At 62.7% G+C, this 19316-nt stretch overlaps 1 protein-coding gene across 3 annotated transcripts in view; it reads right to left on the bottom strand.

The window, feature by feature from the left end:
* Positions 1 to 7980: 7980 nt before the first annotated feature.
* LOC119063086 (fumarylacetoacetase) overlaps positions 7981 to 19316 on the bottom strand; it is a 109327-nt gene continuing 97991 nt past the window's right edge. For 2 of the 3 annotated variants that reach the window (XM_037164213.2, XM_053658827.1), the window contains exons 25-31: positions 18963 to 19035; positions 18127 to 18250; positions 15833 to 15932; positions 14851 to 14989; positions 14339 to 14489; positions 11765 to 11928; positions 7981 to 10408 (exon numbers count right to left, since the gene is read on the bottom strand). In XM_037164213.2, coding sequence (XP_037020108.2) covers positions 10310 to 10408; positions 11765 to 11928; positions 14339 to 14489; positions 14851 to 14989; positions 15833 to 15932; positions 18127 to 18250; positions 18963 to 19035 — 850 coding nt within the window. In that variant the 3' untranslated portion in view covers positions 7981 to 10309. The remainder of the gene's footprint in view (positions 10409 to 11764; positions 11929 to 14338; positions 14490 to 14850; positions 14990 to 15832; positions 15933 to 18126; positions 18251 to 18962; positions 19036 to 19316) is intronic. The other variant, XM_053658828.1, reaches the window with a different exon arrangement.

The raw sequence follows: 19316 nt of genomic DNA, 5'->3' as shown, positions 1-19316 counted from the left end.
TACCAGGTTGAGGAAGTCAGTTTCACGAAAGAGAGGATGGAACAGACATCAGGAAAAATTAGAGAGAGCCCTGTGGCCGGGCAGCTCAGGTGGTTAGAGCGTTGTGCCAATACGCCAAGGTTGTAGGTTCGATCCCCGGTCGGGGCACATACAAGAATCAACCGATGCATGTATTGGTGAGTGGAACAGCAGATAATGTTTCTCTCTCCCTTCCCCTCTCTAAAATGAAGAAATAAAAAAAGGTTTCCTAAAGGAAAAATTAAAGAGAGCCTTGGCAGCCCTTGAGTCTGTGTTTCCTGGTGTCCTCGAGGCCTCTGCAAAGTTCGGTCCTTCAACCTACGGTTTCCCTGAGGCACACAGGTCCCCTCCCGCCTCCCCCAGGCTGCACTGCTGACCTTCACAATCACACGGGGGGGGGGGGGCAGCCCCTCGGGGACAGTCAGCTTCCCTGCGCCCCAGCCCCTCCTAACGACCGGGCAGCGGGAAGTGACCTCTCCCGTCTCTGACGCGGGGCACTTGACCTCAGCGCCCTCCTCCTGTGACTCATTCTGGTCCGCCCTACAGCCGTACGGTGTCTGCGCTGGCCTCCTGCCCAAACCGGACGCCTCCCGCACACAGGTGGGTTTTCAGCCCCCGCCCCAACCCCGACCTCGCGCACAGTGTGCCGTGCTCAGGAAGCCGTGGCTGGTGCCGTCTGCCGTGCGAGCGAAATGGACGGACGGGGGTTTGGGGCAGTTTCTCTGGAGCCTTTCGAAGTCAAGTCCGCGCAGCAACAAGGGACTTGACAGTCATCACCGAGAAATACGGCCGTCAGGAAGCCTGGAAAACGGCATAAAGGCGATGTCATGTTACCTTCGTGAGAGAGACAGGCTGCCAAGGGGCAGCCACAGCCATGGCCTTTCCAACAAGCCCCTTAGTGACAATGTGCGGGCCTGTGTTTCCTCTCATCTCGGAGCAGAGTGGCGCGTTTTCGGTAAGTAACTGCCCCAGCTCAGGAGCACTGCGCTCACCTGGGGGCCCTGGGGAAGGCGGAGGCTACCGCCTGAGCAGGGCTGGCCCAGGTCTCCCAGGCGGACTCCCGGTGCTCCTGTGTTGGTTCTCGGACCACGCTTCGAGGACTGGAGACGTAGACAGTGGTGCCCGGATACAGTGATAACGAAACCGGAGGGGAGCTCTAAGTAGTACTGATGCCGGTGTCCTGCCCCCAGGCACTGGCCTGAACTCTGGGCTGGGCCCGGGGCTTTGGGAATTGTGAGAGATCCTCAAAGCAGACCCGTTTGGGAAGAACCGAAGCAAATTCAGATTCAGAGCAGACAGACCCGAGTCCTCTGCCCCTGGCTAGCCGGCGGGGTTACTGCGCACACACCAGTGAATGGTGCACGGGATTCCCAAATGCCAAAGGCTGCAGGTGGGCGGGCACCTGACAGTCACCGCGTGTTTGACGAGGGCAGATGCAGCGGTCTGGCACACACGGCCCCTTCACACTCCACAGACAGGGCCGGCCCCGACGGCCCCTGGGACATAAGCTCCAGCTCTGGCCTGCTCTGCCTGACACGGGTCTCGGGTACCGGGCCCTGGGACGAGGCGGCCGGCTGAAGGACACAGCGTGCTGTCTGCTGAGGGCCCGAGGCTACGCCGTGTCTCTCTGACCTCTGAACCGCTAAGGTCGGCCAGGCAGGGGCTCCATGACCCCGGGGTCGGTCCCTCCACCGAACCTCGCAGCTACTCTGCTGTGACTATCACTCGCCGTCTCTGGGACAGTGAAGTGCTGTTTGTGCACGTCCACCCGGGGGACAATGGGGAGCGGAGCCTGGTCTCCCAGACTCTGCTCTCCACGCCGCCCGGCCGGCCGAGTCTCACCGGCCACGCCTCGCTGTAACTGTAGAGAGACGGCGTTTCTGGGCTCCTTCTGCCCCGTCTCTGAACCTGAGAGAGGCCCTGGGCACCCCCGGCACCAGGGCCAAGAAGCAAAACAGTTTCTGCCGTGACACCCTTACGACAAAAACCTTCCGACCTCCAGAAAACGACAGAGGTTGATACAGGCAACACCCAGGCACCCCACACACACAGAATAAATGCGTTTTGTGACGTTCGCTTCGGTTCTTCCTCGATTCGCTTTTCTGGACTAAGAAACAGAACAGGAGCGAATCCGGGTGTTCCGCCCACCCGCCCACCCCGGCCCCGGCCGCTGCGGCCAGCACGGCTCCCCGGCCGCTGTGGGGCCTCGCCTTCCGGTTGTCACATTGCTTCGCGCACTGTGGGTCCCAGCGTGGGGCCTCGTGGCCTTGCCGCGTCCCTGCGACTCGGACGGACAGGTGGGTGACCTGTGCACCTGTGACCGGGCCTCGACGGCGGAAGCGTGTACTGGATGGTACTTACCGGTGCCGGGCACGCGTGGACGCCAGGGGCCGGTCGGCTATTCTCAGGGGCCTTCCAACCTGAGGAGAGAGAGAGGCTCGCTGAGGTCCGCCTGTGCTCTCTGGGCCGCCCTTCCTGAGCAGCCCCGAAGCTTCCCTCCCGGACTCGGGTGCAGAGCCCGCAGCCTCCCGCTCCCTGCACCTCAGGCCCAGGGATCGACCGCACTGTGTCTGCACACAGGACCAGTGTGGGCAAGACCGGCTCCAGCGGCCGCGGCCCCACCTCGATAAACCACTGTGTCTTCTAGACCTATTTTCCCATCTGCGAGAGAGGGTGGCTTGAAAAGACTAGAAGACCTTTCTTTTTTTTAAAAAAAATGTATTGACTTTAGACGGAGAGAGGGTGGGGGCAGGGGAAGGGGAGAGAGAGACACTGATTCGTTGTTCCACTGACTACTGACGCAGTCATTCCTTGAGTCTTGTATGGGGGATTGAACCCGCAACCTTGGCGTGGTCAGGACGGTGCTCCAACCCACCGAGGCCCCAGGTCGGGGCAAGACTAGGTAACCTTTCAAGTTCAACTCCCACATTCTAGGACGGAAATTCTATGGACCTGAGAACAGTAACAATTGTTAACACATTCTGGGAACCCCTACAACCCTGCACGATGGCCAAACCGAATGACTGCCCCGCCTGGATGCCCAGGAACACTGTTCTTACAGCGTGAGGGGGAAATGGAGGGGGGCTGGTGGACAGACCGTCCCAGAGTGGCCCTGTCTCTGCTGCCCCGAGCGGGTCCAGTTCCACTCGCAACTCACCTGCATCCGGGGCACACCTCCTGAGCGCCAGGCAGTGTGTGGGGGGAGGAAAAGTGAGAGAGGGCCCAGAGAGCACAAGGGCAGCCATGGGAAGGGTGGCAGGGGGGCGCCCTCCAGGTGGGAAGGACCCGGGAGCCTTCCTGGAGGCGGCGGCACAGCAAACTGACTCCTTATTTATGGACATGTTTGTACTGACTCTGTGCTGTGCACTGCGTGTCTGAGGGCCCCGGGACACCACAATCAATGACAAAGCCAGAGTCCTCACCTGTGAGAACTCCCCGATCACCTGTGACCGAGATGAACAAAGGCACAAAAGTCTTTTACCACCTGATGGCAGAGATGATGAATGCCATTAAATTTTTTTAAAAAATCAGGTGAAAATGTCAGGTCAAGACGCCAGAGAAACTGCCGAGGCAGGTACACGGGCAGCCTCGAGTTTCCCGCCGGAAGAGCGTCCCTCCATTGTGACTTAACAACTGGTCTTCGGCCAAAGAGCAAGAGATGAGCTCCGTCGTGTAGGCAACAACTGGATTTTCCGTTTTTTCCTAACACGGAATCTACTTCTTTCCCCAGAAACCACAACCCACGGGGGCAGAGAGTAAACGAGGGACAAACATAAACAAGATCCCCTAAGCAGTCGGCAGACAAGGGCTCCGTGAGGGGACCTGCCAGCTGACGCCACAGTGGGGTCAGATGCAGTGACTCACCGCCCCTCTGTTAACTGAAGAAAAAGGGGGAAAACCTGGGACGGTCACGAAAATGGCAAGATGACGAAGGACTCCCGGCAAAGCCACTGTCCTGGCACCTCTTTTCCCCTAAGCCACATGCCGTAAACAAACAAAATCTTCTCTGGAATTTGCCCCTTCTTTCCTCGTCTGGATGACGGACCCCTTCCACGGGGTCCCCCTCACCCAGGCTCGAAACTGCAGAGCTGGTCTGGCTCTGCCACTGCAGGGCGACCCCCGGGGGGCAAAAACGCAGGCGGTGTCGTGAATCCAGTTAACGTGCCTGGAGTCGGCCCCCTGAGACCCTCTGCCCTCACCCCTGTTTTCCTGAGGACCAAATGCCGGCCCAAAGAACTCAGCTGAGAGCCACTTCCGAAAACCGCACTTGGGCCGTGGAGGGGGCGGCGGGGGAAAGAGGGGGCAGGGCAGGGGGTGAGCCGGGCAGACCCTCACTGCACACTCACTGTGCTTTAAAAGCTGCCGTGTGGGTCCCACTCAATACATTACGATGGCGATTTCACTGGTTTGGGGCACGGCCTGGGCGTCCGGACTTCCAAAAACGTCCCTTCTCTCCTGTATACAGAGGCTAGGCTTACTAACCTCACACCCCCCAAAGGTCGCCCTGTGGAAGAACGTTCTGTGAGGCCCCAAGGGTCAGAACTGAGGCCAGGTGTGGCCTCAGCATGGATGCTCTGGGGAGCGAGGAGGTACCTGGTCCGCGGGTGCGGGGAGCACGGAACCTCGCACCCTGCCCCCGGGGGCAGAGTCAGAGGGCTGGGACGCAGATGCAGCGGTGAACAGCGTACTGGGGACGCGATGCTCTAACCAACTGCGCTCTCTGGCTGGGGATCTCTCTCTCTCTCTCTCTTTTTAAACCCCCTCAAGGTCAAGGCCCTTTGAGGGCGAGGAGTAGAGGAAAGGGCTTCAAGGCTGGGCCCGGCGCTGTCCTGTGCGTGTGCCCCCTGGGGGCCTGCTAACCAGCGCGCTCTTCACTGGGATCATCACCTGCAATCCAGCCAGGGGGCGTCTCCACAAGACCCCTCGGGGCTGGGCAGAGCGGGCCGCCCCTCCACGCCAGGATGGCCACACGTGACCGACGACGACGGTCATGCGTCTTCGGGGATTCGAGAACATCGCGTTGACTCGTTCCCGTGTTTCCCCCAAATGTTTGACAAAACCCTTAATCGGGAAACTGGCTGGAAAACAGACGTCAGGGACGAGCAAGGCGCCCCAGCTGCAGTCACCTCTGTCCTTCCCTGAAAGTTTCTGGAGGTCGGACTCCCTGTCCCCGGGGACGCTGCCACCCAGGGAGCTTCCTGTGAGCCGGGGGTGGTCTCCAGGCTGCTCTGCAGACCCCAGGGAGCCGAGCCCACCTTTAGGGGAGTGCGGCCCCCGTCTGCCTCACACCCGCTGGGGTGCAACTGTCCTGAACTCATTTTAGTGCAGGACTGTGGCAGGCTTTGGAGGACAAGGTGACCGGGACGCCGTCAGGGCTCGGACGGCACCACCCGTGAGAAGTGCCCACGCCATTTCCACGTGCACTGGGGAGTGGGAACACCTCGCCCAGGCGGGGGCCAGAGGAGCTGCCCGGAGGGGTCGTTAGTCAAGGGAGGGGGGCCCGAGACAGCGCAGGCAACAATGGGAATGGATTTTAAACTCGGGTGTGGACAGGCGGAGGGGCAGTGGGAGGCAGGAAGCCACCCCCCAGGGGTGTGAAGTACATCCCTCCGCCCGGCCTCCGTCCCCTGCATGGTCAGAGTGTGGGTATCTAGCCCTCTCACACAGGAAAGCACTGGAGGCGGCTCAGTCGGTTGGAGCATCATCCTAATACACTAAGGTTGCAGGTTCAATCCCCAGCACATACAAGAAGCAACCAGTGAATGCCTGTAAACGAGTGGAACAACGAATCAATGTTCCTCTCTCTCTCTCTCTCTCTCAGTGACAATTAAAAATGAAAACAAGACCTGGAGCAGAGAACACGCCAGAGGCTCCGGTACAAGGCTCCTGACCCCCAGGGCCTGCCTGCTCCCACGCCCGTGACGAGGATGCAGAGACCAACCACTGTGACGGAGCCGGGTTCTGACCGGCCTGGCCTGTCCGACTCAGAGAGACTCTGGTCCCCTGTGTGGGCGTGGTGGCCGGAGAGTGGCAACAGCCCCCAAGGGTGTCTGCCTGCCATTCCCTGGAACCTGTGAATCTGTTACCTCAGGTGGCCAGAGCCACTGTGCAGGTGGGATCCGGTTCGGGACCTCGAGGTGGGAGATTATCCTGGATTAGCTCAGTGGGCCTGCTGGGGTCCCCCGTCCTGTGGAAGGGAGGGAGGAGATCGGAGTTAGCAGCAGCGGTGGCATCAGAGGGGACCCGAGGAAGGACTCAGGAGCCGAGGTTGGGGGGGGGGCGGCCTCCGGAAGCTGAAAAGGCCAGGAGTGGATTCTGCCCCCACCCGGGGAACCCCTGAAGGGACCAGTATGCTGACACCTTGATCTTAGTCCCGGGAAATGGGCTTTAGGCTCCTGACCTTCGGGGCTGCGGGAGGATGAATGAGCAGTGTCTTTAGTCACTGCGTCCGCAATGGCCCCAGGAAATGCCTGCACGTTACACACATTTTCCGCCACAGCACTACAGGCTCAGCACATCTGGGAATAACGGACTGAGGAAGTGGCCGGTGGAGCCGATGACCAGTTCGTTCTTTTGGCTAAACATCCTCAGTGACAGCAAGCACGCTGCCCTTTCTGAGTAAGTTCAGCGAGTATGTTTGGGGGCAACCCACACCGGGCAGCGTGACAGCTAAAATGTGATGAAACGTGTGTTTTCCCGCAGGCAGCTCCCTTCCAGAGCACAAGGGAGCCCACGAATCTCTCAGGAACAAAAGCGCAAAATGCTCGTCCTCAGAGGCTCCTGACACACTGGACGGCAAGGAGGGGAGCCTTAGTCCTTGTGCTGTCACCTGCACTGTCACCTGTGTGTGGAGTGGCAGAGGACTGACTGGAGGAAACTGGTCTGGGTTTGGGCTGCTAGAGAGCAGGGCTGGGCGGCCCGGGGGGAGGCACCCACTGGACGGCGCCCCACACACACCGTGTGCAGGGAGAGACAGGCCACCGCAGGGCTCCGTACTGTCCGCACCTGCTGGGCCCGGGGACGCATCCCCTGCGGATGAGGGTGGATGACAGCCTCGCAGGCAGCACACGCACCTCCTCTTACCTGTCTCCTCCTGCTGGCTCAGGCGGCTCTCTCGGACTTCTGAGCTGGGGACCGCCGAGTCGCGGGGCTTGTCCACCTCCAAACCCTCTCCAGAGCAGCTGGCCCGGGTCCACCGGGAAAGGAAGCCCCCTACTGCCCCACACCCTCAGTCATGGCTGCGTCACCGGATCTAGTACCTCCAAGTGACACTCATCTCCTGTTTTGTCGCTGGTGAGGTCGGCCTCTTCTGACACAGCCCGTGCCACCTGCGTCCCCAGGAGTCCACCGCCCAACCCCTCGGTCACCTCCCCAAGGAGCCACATTCTACCGAGTCTCACGGCTGCACCACACACTCCGACCACCCCCGGAGCCCCCCCCGCCTTGGTGGGGGTCTAACTCGCAAACACTTCCTTCCCCTTTACTGGTCGACTTTTCTGTTTTGTCTTTAAGCCGGATTGTTTTCCAGTGAGTCGAGCACACCAGGATTTTATTTCACAATTTGTGCTCTTTAAAGCGTCTCGTTTGAGAAATCCTTCCCTGACTTGATGTCACGAGTCTGTTTTCCTAGGTTTTTTTTTTTTCTTTCCCGAACGTGTTTTTATGGACAGACCGCGGCTTCCATCACAGGGAAGTGTTTTTATGGTGTGTTCTGCATGTGGCATCCTTTCTCTCCCTCTGTGCCCCCCCCCCCACCAGCCACAACCCCCGTCTGAGTGTGCATGCTGTCCGGGTCCCTGCCGTCGCTGGCCCCAGGCACCATGAGGTTGGGCACTGAGCCCCCGTGACGCTCCCCGCTGCCTGCTGGCCCGAGCCCCCCGCTCTTCTCCGAGACCTACCCCACACCCCAAGGGTGCGGCCCACAGACCGCCCGGGGACAAAGTGGGCCTGGGCTGGGCACTGTTCAGAACAAAGTTGTTTTTACTGCAACGAAATTGTTAAAAGGCCGTTACATGAGTTCCACAGACACACGACTGACGCGATAACCGTTAGTCATCGAGAACACTCAGGGGGCACAGACGGGGGTTGGTCCGCGGCACAGTTCACGTCCAGGAGGAGGAAGGCGAGCGGAGTGACGGTCGGGCGCTCACACCACCCACGGGCGCTCGTCCTGGGCGTCCTCACCTCTGACGGGAAGGGAGGCTCGTCCTGCTCTGGCCGCCTACGTGGTCGGCGGGCACCCCACGAGCCCGGGCCGGGGGCTCGGCCACAAAACCAGCTCTGGCCGCCGGCCCCGGCCCACGGGAAAGGGGCCTGCACCACGGCGGGGCCTCTTCATGCTGCCTCAGGTCCCGGGCAGTGGGGGAAGTGGGGACAGCAGGGTGGCCCCTTTGGACAGGAGACAAGGGTTTGGTGAGGGGAGCAGGCCCAGCGCCCCACTGAGCAAACCCATGTGCGCTGGTCCGACGGAGCTCATTTCTATGGTGGCGTGTGGCTGCCTAGTGCTGTGAGGGACCTGGCCTGGCCTCTCGGTGAGCGGGCTGGCGGGTGAGAGCCCACGGCTACGTCCCGGCTCCAGCGCCAACACACATGAGCCCATCGCTCGTTCTCTCGGGCATCGAGCAGGAGCCCCGATAGCACCCCCGGGTGCTGACCCGGGGGACGCACGGCCTCTCTGTGGGCACCAATCAAGGCACCGGGCTCTCCGTCACCCACCAATCCTCGCCTCCCGGGACCGAGAACGGAGATGGTCTGCACCCCGTTGGGTTGAGTTGAAGCTAGAGGAGGGTACTCGCGGTCCCAGGGAGCAAGATCTTGCCCGCGTCCGCCCCCAGCCATTCACTGCCCGGTGGACACGGGGACGGCCAGTGGGTCAACCTCACACGTCACCTCGGAAACCCCCTAAAGTTCCTTCCAAAAAAAAAACAACCAGAAAGACAAACACACACAAAACTCCTGACACTTCCCGACTCACAGGCTAAAGGCCACAGTCTGTTTTCGTTTTACCGAGAAATCACTCTCTGATGCAAAAGCTGTTTTTGTGCCCTTTTTGTGGAAATGATTATGCCTGTCTCCTGGGCCGGTGGTGGGGCACGAGGCGGGGGTTGCCCAGCTGGGCCCCCAGGGAAGCCCCTCGGGTCTGGGGTGTTAAGGGGAGCAGAGTTCCTGCCTCCCACCACTTCCCCCGAAGCCAAGGCCCCTGAGCCCGTTCACAGAGGGCCACAGCCGCTCTGGAGGCTGAACTCGGCGGGAGTCTGGAGTCTGGGAACCGGGGTCACAGGAAGCAGCTGCCGACTGTGGGCGCCCCGCCCGGCATGCTGGACGGTGCAGACGGGGCTCCCCAAGTGAGCCGGGCCCCCGGGGGCAGCCCACAGGGCTGACGCGGGGCTCACCCGTAAACTGTCTCCACTGTCACTGAGCAGAACGGGCCGTCTCGAGGCTGGTCCTGGGAAGCCACCTGGTGGCACAGGACAGGCAGCCGGGGCGCCCCCCTCCCATTCCCAGGGCTGCACAAGGGCCCTGGGACCCCCTTCGGGCTCTGGGCTGCATGAGGCCAACCCTCACCAAGGGAGCGCAGAGCAGAACCCGCGGCCGGCGGCCGGCACCCAGCCTGTGGGCCACGCACGGGGAGGGACTGCACATCACTCGGGACACTTGCTCTGTCCCCACAGAGCAGACGCGGGCACAGCACAGCCATCGGGACAGGGACTCACGTCACACTGCACAAGGTACACGTCCACAGCACGAGACACACGGGCTTGGGGAGCTGGGGGTGGAGGAGCCTCGGCCACCTGTGTCCCCCAGCCGGGCTCCTGTCCAGCTCACAGGACACAGGCTGTGCCTCCCGCTCGCCTCCGCTGCGGGCGCCCCAGGCCCACCCACCCACAGAAGACAGAGGCAAGAAGAAACCAGGGCCTGGCTTGCCGGGCGGGCCTGGGCCGGGGGTGCTTGGGGACTCTGGGACGTAACCAAACTCTCTGTCAGTGACACTTGTCTGTGACGAGATTACGCACAACTGAGTTTGACGGGCCCAGTGGCCATACCTCCCGAAGACACACAGATTCAACGCAATAAATACAACTGACCCCCAGTGTCCCGCGAGGATCCGGTCGGCGGCCGAGCGGGTTAGAGCCGAGCAATGCTGTGCCTGGGGGCCCTCTGGGGGGAAGGGCGCCTTCTGCTGGGGGGCTTCTGCGGCACAGCAAGCGCAGAGAGGGGTGGCCCCGCTCACGGGGGCGTCCCCGTCACAGCCTGGGAGCACTGTGCAGCGGAGACCTCGCCCTGTCCTTGGCTACTCAGAAAACGGCGGGAACATGCCCAGGTCGGCGAAGTCCTCGATGTTGTAGTTGCCTGTCCCCTGGGTCGGGTCTCCGGGCATGGGCAGCATGTCCTGCAGGGGGAGGACAGGGAGCGGCAGGGCAGTCGGGCGCCTGCACATCCCACTGGGCCTCACGGCGACGTGTCTAGTTAGGGGGCTGCCCGGGAGCAGCCCCAGCCCCTCGGGGACGCTCTGCAGGGGTCTTCCAATGTCCGAGACCCGGGGAGTGGCTCCCTCCCAGGTGCTCCACTCCCACAGGGAAGTACGGCCGCACGCAGGACACAACCGCGCCTGCGTAAGGCCAAGCCAGGGCCCAGGGCGCACAAGGGCCCCTGGGCGGCGGGGAGAGCCCAGTGCACTGAGACAGCACGCCCAGTCAGCCATGGAAATGCAGGGGGAACACAGAGCAGAGGGGGCGCAGGGGACCTCTGTAGCATTCTGCGTCCTCAGAGGGCACTGCCAAAGCCCAGCACCCCTGGACTTCCCGTTCGACAAGTCCCTCCAGCTCTCAGGCCTGAAACCGCCCACCCAGGGCTCGGGAGTGGCTATGCGTCCATTGCTCATGGCGACCTCCCTGAAGCGCGTTCTGCTGACTTCTCAGGCCACGAGACACGCCGGGAAAAGGAACTCTGCGGCCAGGTGAGTCTGGGAGCCGAGGCACACTGCACCTCCCTGCCGACACCCTCGGTCCGCACCCGTGCACCCAGGGCTCTGATGAGGCCTGCAGCCCCGCCGCCCAGTGGCTGCTCAACCAGCGTCTCACACACTCGTGGGACCGAGAGTTCTGTCTGGCCTGGTGGCCGTGACGAGCCAGGGGAGGGGTGGGGACAGGACAGGCCATTACAGAGGGAGGAACGGGGTGAGTGCTAAAGGTCGGGGGGGAGCAGGCTGGGGCCGGGGTGTCCTTTGCCTGTTTACAAGGACTGTGCCCTTTGGAGACCCAGCACGACGTCTGGGTTCTGGACCTTTGCCTGGGAAGATGCTGCTTGGCCTGATAGGAGAGGGTGGGGCTACTGGACAGCTGGCCCTTGGGGATTACGATCCTAGAGGTCGCAAGGCCTCCCACCCTGTGACACCTGCCCCCCCCCACCTGCGTTGCAGGGCAGGCCTGGGGCTCCTGTGAGACTGGGTGGGAAGGACTGCGCACTTGGCCAGGGGCAGACAGGGGGCTCAGGCCCCCATTTGCAGCCTGGTCCCAGTGGGAAAACCCCACGGGGGCTGAGTCCTGGGCTGCAGCTGCCGGCCAGGCCCGGGGCCGGTGCACAGATGGGCCGGGAACATCGACGGAGACTGGAGGTGCCCTCCCTCGGGAAGACCCGCTCCCTCCACCCCTGGACCCTCTCATCAGGGCCACGCCTCTGGCCAGAGCCCAGTCACCGCCACGGCAAGGACCCCGGGGGAAAGGAAGCGGAGAGAAGGTGCGGGTACCTTCGAGAAGGCGGCGGCCGCTGCATTTACCTGGAACACTTCCGCCTGCCCGGGCTGGTGCGCGTGCTGCTCGCCGCTCTGCTGCCCGTGGTGCTGGCTCTGCCACTGCGACCAGACTTCCGAGGGCCGCCCGGGGAACTGCCCGCCGCTCTGTCCGCTCTCAGCTGAAAGACCCGAGGGGCGGGAGGCCAAATCACACGTGAGGCCGTAACCCCCAGGACCTCAGAATGTCACTCTGTTTGGCGCTAACTCCAAAGAGAGGTCATTAAGGAAAAACGGGGTGACTGGGGCGGGCTCTAGGTCAAGACAGCAGGCAGCCCTGGCCGGTGGCTCTGTTGGTTTCAGCATCCCTTCGCACACCGAAAGGTCGCAGGTTCGATTCCCAGTCAGGGCACACACGGAAGCTGGGGGTTTGATCCCTGGTCAGGGTGCACATGGAGGCAACGGATGACCGCTTCTCTCTCTCCCTGACTTCCCCACCCTCCCCAACCAACAAACGTAGGGGCAGGTGAGGACTAGGAAAAGGAAGAGGGGGACCTCAGGACGCAGACACACACGCATAGGGACAACCATGTGAGGACACAGGGAGAGAAGCCCACCCTGCCGACACCCTGGCCTCCAGCCTCTGGGGAAGCCTGCTGGCTGTTCCGTCACCCTGTCTGTGTGTCTCCATTATGGCCGCCCGGCCAGCGACCGCCCTCCCCTCGAGCTGCCTGTGTCTCTGCCTCCCTGTGCCCTCAGACGGGTCACGACACCTGTCCACGCAGCACCTTCCCGCCGATTTTCACCTGCTCTGCCCTGCGTCCTGGCCCGGCCCCCCGGGCACCCAGAGCTGTGGGCCAGTCCCTCCCGGGCATCGGCTCTCCCGACCGCCCTCGCTCTGGCACCGCTCGGCTGGCTCCCGGGACAGGGCACTGACTGGGGTCCCAACCGCCTCCTGCAGCCTCCTCGGGTGCCCCCTGGTTCTGATGTGTGTCCCTCCACCTTTGTGCACGCTGAACACGGAAGTCGCGGGCCCCACCTCTTCTCCGGGATGAGATGGGGGCAGAGACTTGCCAAGCTCGTGGTCTGCCCCCAGCCCACACAGGTGCAGCCGACTAGTAACAAGACGGCCGCTCCTCCATCCGCCTTCCTCGGTGAGAGCAGGGAGGGCCGGGGAGGTGAAGGCCAGAGGAAGGTCAGCCCCCTCTCTGGGGGCTTCCTGGAGAGTATTCATTACGGATACAAGATCGTAGAATAAAAACCCTTAAACTCCTGGGAAGGAAAACACTCTTCCTACACCCGAGCAAAAGAAAAATATCCATGGACCGGTGGCTTTAGAAACGGCACCAGCCAGTCCAGGGAGAAACAAAGGACCTTGTGCTTCTGACAGCCACCTGCGTGTGGCGCATCCCCCTTCTCCCCACGCTAACTCACCGGCCTGCTGCCCACCCCGTTCAGAAGAGGGAACAGGGCCACAGGGACCTGGGAAATCCCACCAGGGCCTTCGGGCCCCAGGGCCACAGCCGGACTCAGCTCTGTTGTCATGACGGGCACGGGCGACCCTGCTCACGAGGGACAGGTAATCGCCACCACGGAGCGTCCCTGAGGACCTCGCCCTGACGGACCTGCACCCGACACGGGGCCCCTCCTGCGTGGTGCGCCCACGGGCCTCTCCCTGGGAAAAGCCCCCGGGGCCACTCACACCCCTGTCTCGCCTCGTTCCCCCAAACGCCGGCTGCAAACCGTGAGCTGGGCTGGGGCCTCAGCGCACCCGGGACGCCCGCCAGACCGGGGGCCCGGAGAGGCCGTGGGACCGTCTGCTGCCCGCTGGGCCACCCGGGCGGCTTTCCAACCTGAAGGCCAGGAGCTCGTGGGCCCCCGGGGTGTGGAAGCAGTGGGATGACACTGTCCTTTGCTAATGTGCTTTCTCATCGGGGCTCAACGCTGTGATCTTGCCCTTGCCAACAACCACGTTTCCACCGGAGGTTCAGGTGGTTGGGAAGTCGTGTTGGGCTTAGCTCAGTGGTTCTCAACCCCAGGGGGACCTCTGCAATGTGCAGAGGGCCCTGCTTAACACCCAGCACAGACCCAGCGGCCCCACAACAAAGAAGTGTCTCCACCCACAGAGCCGAGGCTGAGCGGCCGGCGGCGGACCCCGGCACGTGCTGGGGAGGGGGCACCGAAGAACGAGTGCACGAGCCCCAGTCTGAGCTTCTACGGGCGGCTCCACAGAATAACACGGCAAGGACATCCAAACAGTGGACACGGGGACCCGCTACGAGTCGGCAGGATTAATGCAGGAGGATGGCTGAGTCCTATGGCGGGACGGATGGGGTCGGAAAATGCGGCACCCCAGGGCGCTGGGGGCTGAGGGGGCCAAACTCAGCTTGGGGGGGGAGGCGGCTGGCAACCAACCCCTCGCAGGAGCTGGGACCCTGTCCCGACAGGCAGCTGGGCTCCGCTGCCCGCTCCCCAGGAAGGGCCCTCTGCCCCCACCGGCAGACGTCTCCCGGTGTCACCTGGGAGCCTGGGACCGGCAGAGAGCATCTCTGCGGGCTCTCCCGGGGGACCCCAGCCCCGGCCCCCACCTACCGAACCCCGGAGTCCTGCTGGCCAGACCGGAGTAGGCGTTCCCGCTGGGCGAGGAGGTCGCGGGGCTGGACAGCGGGCTGTAGGAGGCGGGGTCGGCCGGGTAGCTGTGGCTCGTTCCGATCCCAAAGGGGGAGGACTGCGTCTTGCTGGACTGAGAGGGCATTTGCTACAATCAGGACGGAGTGAGCAGGTGGAACGCACCCCCTGCGTCCCCAGGTCCCCGCCCCGGGCCCCAGGGGGGTCACCGCCTCCCCCAGGTCTGGGAGTAGCAGGAGCGCCTGCTCTGGCCCCTCCTGGCCGGCTGGGCACAGGTACGGGCCCCAGAATTGCAGCATGTGGGGCCCACCCCCCAGGCCACAGTGACCTGGGTTCCCCAGCTTCCTGTTATGGGGCCTCGGCCCCGCAAATGCCAAGAACTCCCTTGGCTCCGGCTCTGGGGCACCCAGTCCCAGGCCGGGGCAGGGACTGAGCACTGCGCGTGCCCAGGGCAGTGCCCCCAGGGACGCCCGTACCTGCCCCGGGAAGGGGGGCCGACTGCCGGTCCACGCCACCTGGCTCTGGTTCAGCTGCCGGGAGATCTGGGGCAGGTTCTGGCCGGTGGAGGAGGACGACTGCATGTCGTTCACGCCGGGCACGTGCACCACGGAAGAGCTGGGGGGAAAGAGCGGGCACCTGTCCGGAGACGCCCCGCCCGGCACACACCTGCCGGGCCACCGCGGTCCTGCGCTCCACCTCTCCCCGCTCTCTCCGCCAACGATCCCCGGGACCAGAGACGCCTGTCACTGTGAACACCAGCCTCACGCCCACTCCTCGGTGCTCTGGCTGATCTGTTCCTTCCGCACACTTGTGGGGCGTAGGGATTCGGGAAACAGGCCGAGGGCTGTGGGCATGCTCGCTCTCGGGGGGAGAGACGGGCCTGTCCGTGGATGCTCCTGAGACCCACCCACGATGGAGTCCCGACTCCCCCGCGGGTCGGCCTGCTCCTCCCAGACTTGGAGCCTCCCCACCACCCCGTCTCCTGCACTTGGTGCTGCCTTCTGGTGGCCTCCCGTCCATGCTCCTGCTCCCCCTGGGCCCCGGGGCCAGGCTCTGCCCCCAGCGGTGCACGGGGGCTTCCTCGGGGACCTGCAGAGGCCCGGGAGGCCGAGAACCAGGCCGGGGGAGGCCAACACGCTGCCTGCGCCCGCGCGTCCCTCTAGACTGAGACCCCAGGCCTGACGGGCCGTGTCGTCCTCTCTTCCTTGGACGAGGCTGTGGCCTCTGGGAACCGGGGGACAGGGCGCGCCCGGCTCCTTGTCAGGAGTCAGCAGCTCTGCCCCACCCTGGTCCAGGCTGGAGGCCAGCTCGGTCCCTTCTCCCCGGCAGACCCCGAGCTACCAGCACCCTCAGGCGGGCCGGGGCCTGCGGGCAGCAACCACACACACACACACACACACAGCCCAGCGGGGGACCAGGGCGGCCCCTCTGCCCACTGCCCCAAGCCCCAGCACGTACCTGAAGGCCTTGCCTGAGTGTCCAGCAGGGAACGGGCTTCCTTGGGAGTAGATCTGCTGGGTTCCCGCGGACGAGGCTGAGCTCATCATCTTCTTCTCCGCTGGGGAGAGCAGAGCAAGGGTCACCCACGTGCCGGGGTCCCCTGCCCCACAGACCACGGGCGGCTCCCCTGGGGGCCTCCCTTCCCTGCACCCGGGCCAGGACGCACGCCACCGGGAGGCAGGCCCCTCGGAGGGTCGGGAACCAACGAAGTTCTTCCTCAGACGCTATTTTACCGGATCCGTCCACCCCTGAGGAAAGGGAGCTTCCATGTGCGGGAGGACGGGCGCCAGGTCCTGGGCTGGAGCCCCGCTCCCCAGGGGCACCCTGCGGATGCACACAGCACATCTTTTACGTCACCACTGTTTGCATCTCGCTCTCTCTGCTCGGCTTCTCTCTAACCCGGAGTCCTTGAACGTCACCTCATCTCCCCCCTCGCGGGGGTCCTAGTTTCTTCTGAGCACCTTGCAATTGACCAACAATTTCCTTGTTTTTTCTTGGGAGTGAGACTACTTTCCCTCCTTCTTTCCTTTTCCCCCCCCATTAATGGTTATGTTTAAACACACTGGAAGCAATATTTCTCTACCAAAAAAAAATGTTGGTTTAAGGCCCTGAGTCCAAACCAGGCCTGGATGCTTTCTGGACGGATTCCATTCTGGTTGTCATTTTTGCCTTCTGACAGGTGTTACATTAATTCCAGGTGTGTGCAGCTTCGTTTGTTACCCCTACGGCTTCTGCAGCCTATCAGCTCCGCTCTTGGGCGCCGCAGCTGACGCCCTGTGGGTCTCGCAACGCGGGTCACGTTGTTATCTGTGGTCGGGGGGCGCCCGGGGGTGTCTTTCTGTGGTGCCCAAGGAGGAAGGCAGCCTGGCTGCTGGGAGATGTTTGGATCACACATTTCCGTCCCCTTCCTTTTTCTGTCTGTGGGTCACCCCCTATTCTGTCGCCTTCATGGGACGGCATCTGTACACTCGTGTGTTCTTCTGCACCAGCACAGACGGATTCCCAGAGGCTGTGAGTGCCTCAGAAACTCCCGCTTCCCCTCTTGCTTGGTTAGTCTCGGCAAGTCGGAGGGCACACCGATGCGGGCGCTGTGCCTGTATGGTCGGGGGAACCAGCGGCAGGAGTCTCCCCGTCATGGTGACAGGCCTGCTGGCGGCTGAACGACGTGTGGCGTTGGCGCCCCCCCCCCAGCCTTTCGTGGGCTGCAGCCGGGCGCCTTCCTCGATGTCTCCCAGCTGGGTCCCCAGATGCACAGTCCTGACACCGCAGCCGTCACCGCGCACACCGGCGCAGGGACTGAGACCTGTTCTCTTCCAGCTGCCGGGGCCCCTCTGCCCCCTTGGCCCACGCTGTCCCCAGCACGATGGCCCTCACAGGACCTGAGGGGGGTTCCTTTCCAACTGTGGTGCTTCCCTTGGGGTGTCAGCCGCTCTCTCCAGCTTCAGCTGACCTTGGTGGCACCACATCTGCCAGAAATGCCTCGACCAACGTGGACATGGAATCTTCCTTCTGAGTTTTGGAAGCGATGAGGACATTTCCACGTTTCACATGCTGCTGCTCCCAGTGGTAATCGGAGTGGGGGCGGGCCACACAGGAGGGTTCCCCGGGGCACCCTCCCCGAGAACTGGGCCGCTGCCTCTGCTGCGGTGTCACGTGGGGAGGCAGCCTGGGGACCCCCAAGTGTCCAGAGCGAGCAGTGGGAGTCAACGCAAGAGAGAAAAATGGTTTAGATCATTGAACGATCTGGAAATAAGCTCACAATAAACCGTCGCGTGAAAAAAAGCAAGCGGACAAATGGTGGGAGCTCAGTATTGTACGTAAAATGCATTCACGTACATAAAATAGAAAAGACATACTTTTAAAAATGATTACATCCAGGTGCTGGGACAATGGATCATTTTTGTCTTTTAATGCATAATTTTACTTTCAAACGTGGTCTTCATGTTATAGATTGAGTTATTGGGGGGAGGATTGTTCGTTTTTTAAGAGGACGGTGCCTTCAGTTACAAAAACTGAAGTGCCCCGTGGATCAACAGTGCTTGTTTCTTCCAACATTTCCAGTTTTGAAGACGAGGTGCCAGAGGCCCCAGGGCACAGGTAAGGAAGCGGCGGGGCCAGAGGTGGACAGGGCTCGCCCGAAGGCTGCCCTTGCACCCGTGGCCATGTCCCCCCCGGGGGGGGGGCCGTCTCTCTCCGGCCGCAGGGCAGCTGGAAACCCGCACGCACAGCCCCGGCACCGTCCGGCCACTTACACGCTCCGATCCCTGCGAACATCTCGGCGAAGCGGGGGTCCCTCTCCTGAGAGAAGATGGCATCCGCCTTCTCCACGGGCTTCCCGGCCTCGTGAACACCGGCTGGCAGGCTGGGGACGGGGACCTGTGTGCACAGGGAGACAGGACAGCACCCGGTGTGAGAGGTGCCGACTGGCCATCCGCTGGAAGCAGCCCCCGTGGCCCTGCCTGCTGACCGGAGTGCATTTCTCCGTGTGAAAGCCAAGGACAGACAGACGCGGCAGGGTGTGAACAGGGGGGTGCGGAAAGCACAACACCCACACGACGGCTCGGAGACATGAAGACGGCGAACATCCTCTCTGTGTTGGGGACGAGGGACACGAAGCTTCGTTCGGGGGAGAGGGAAACCAAAGGCCCACACCTGGCAGTTCCTCCGTGTGGGGCCCGAGGCAGTGGGAAGAGGAAGAGGGTGGGAGGCAGGGAGGGGGCCGGGGAGGCGGGAGGAGGAAGGCGATGGGGCAGGCGAAGAGCGGGGAGGAAACTGACAAGGTTCCGAACTGCAGCAGCAGGGCTCCAGGCGTCAGCACGAGGGCGGGCACAGAGCCGGGCGTCCCCCGGGGCCTCGGACACTCCCGGCCCCGACTGCGGCTCAGACAGTTCCTGCCCTGGCGCACGCCCTTTCGCGGCTAAGTTCTGCATGGAAGAGCAACGGGACCCCCGGGGTCGCCAGGGCCCCCAAATCTCCGCACCGCATAGGCAGACAGAATGACAGATAGCACCTGCTCGCCTGGGGGGCTGGAGCGAGGGCTGGAGTCAGCCCCCAGGCCCCCAGGGTGCAGACAGGTGCGGAGGCTCACCTGTGCTAGGTCGTACGAGGACAGCCCGTCCCTCTGGTGCACCTCCAGCTCCGCCTGCTGCTGCTGGAGCTGCCTGGGGAGTGAGAAGCCAGCGGTCAGTCACCAGAGGGGGCTGACCCAGAACCCGCCCTGCCCCCAGGCACCTCAGGGGTCACCCCCACCCCCCGGCTCTCTAGGTTGTTTCCAATTTCTGCTTATTTATTTCTTCTTCATTAAAATGCTCCAGATAAAGACAGCCAGTTCTGAATTGTAAGTGTAAGCTGCTGATACATAGGAAACAAGTTTCGACTTATGACTTCATTTTATGCACGGTAGAAAGATATTTTTAAAAAAGAAACAAAAATGTTCAGGCAA

Source organism: Artibeus jamaicensis, unplaced genomic scaffold (assembly GCF_021234435.1).
Source record: "Artibeus jamaicensis isolate MK-2021 breed Jamaican fruit bat unplaced genomic scaffold, CSHL_Jam_final scaffold_612, whole genome shotgun sequence".
Lineage (NCBI taxonomy): Eukaryota > Metazoa > Chordata > Mammalia > Chiroptera > Phyllostomidae > Artibeus > Artibeus jamaicensis.
This window is presented reverse-complemented; position numbering and strand designations above follow the sequence as displayed.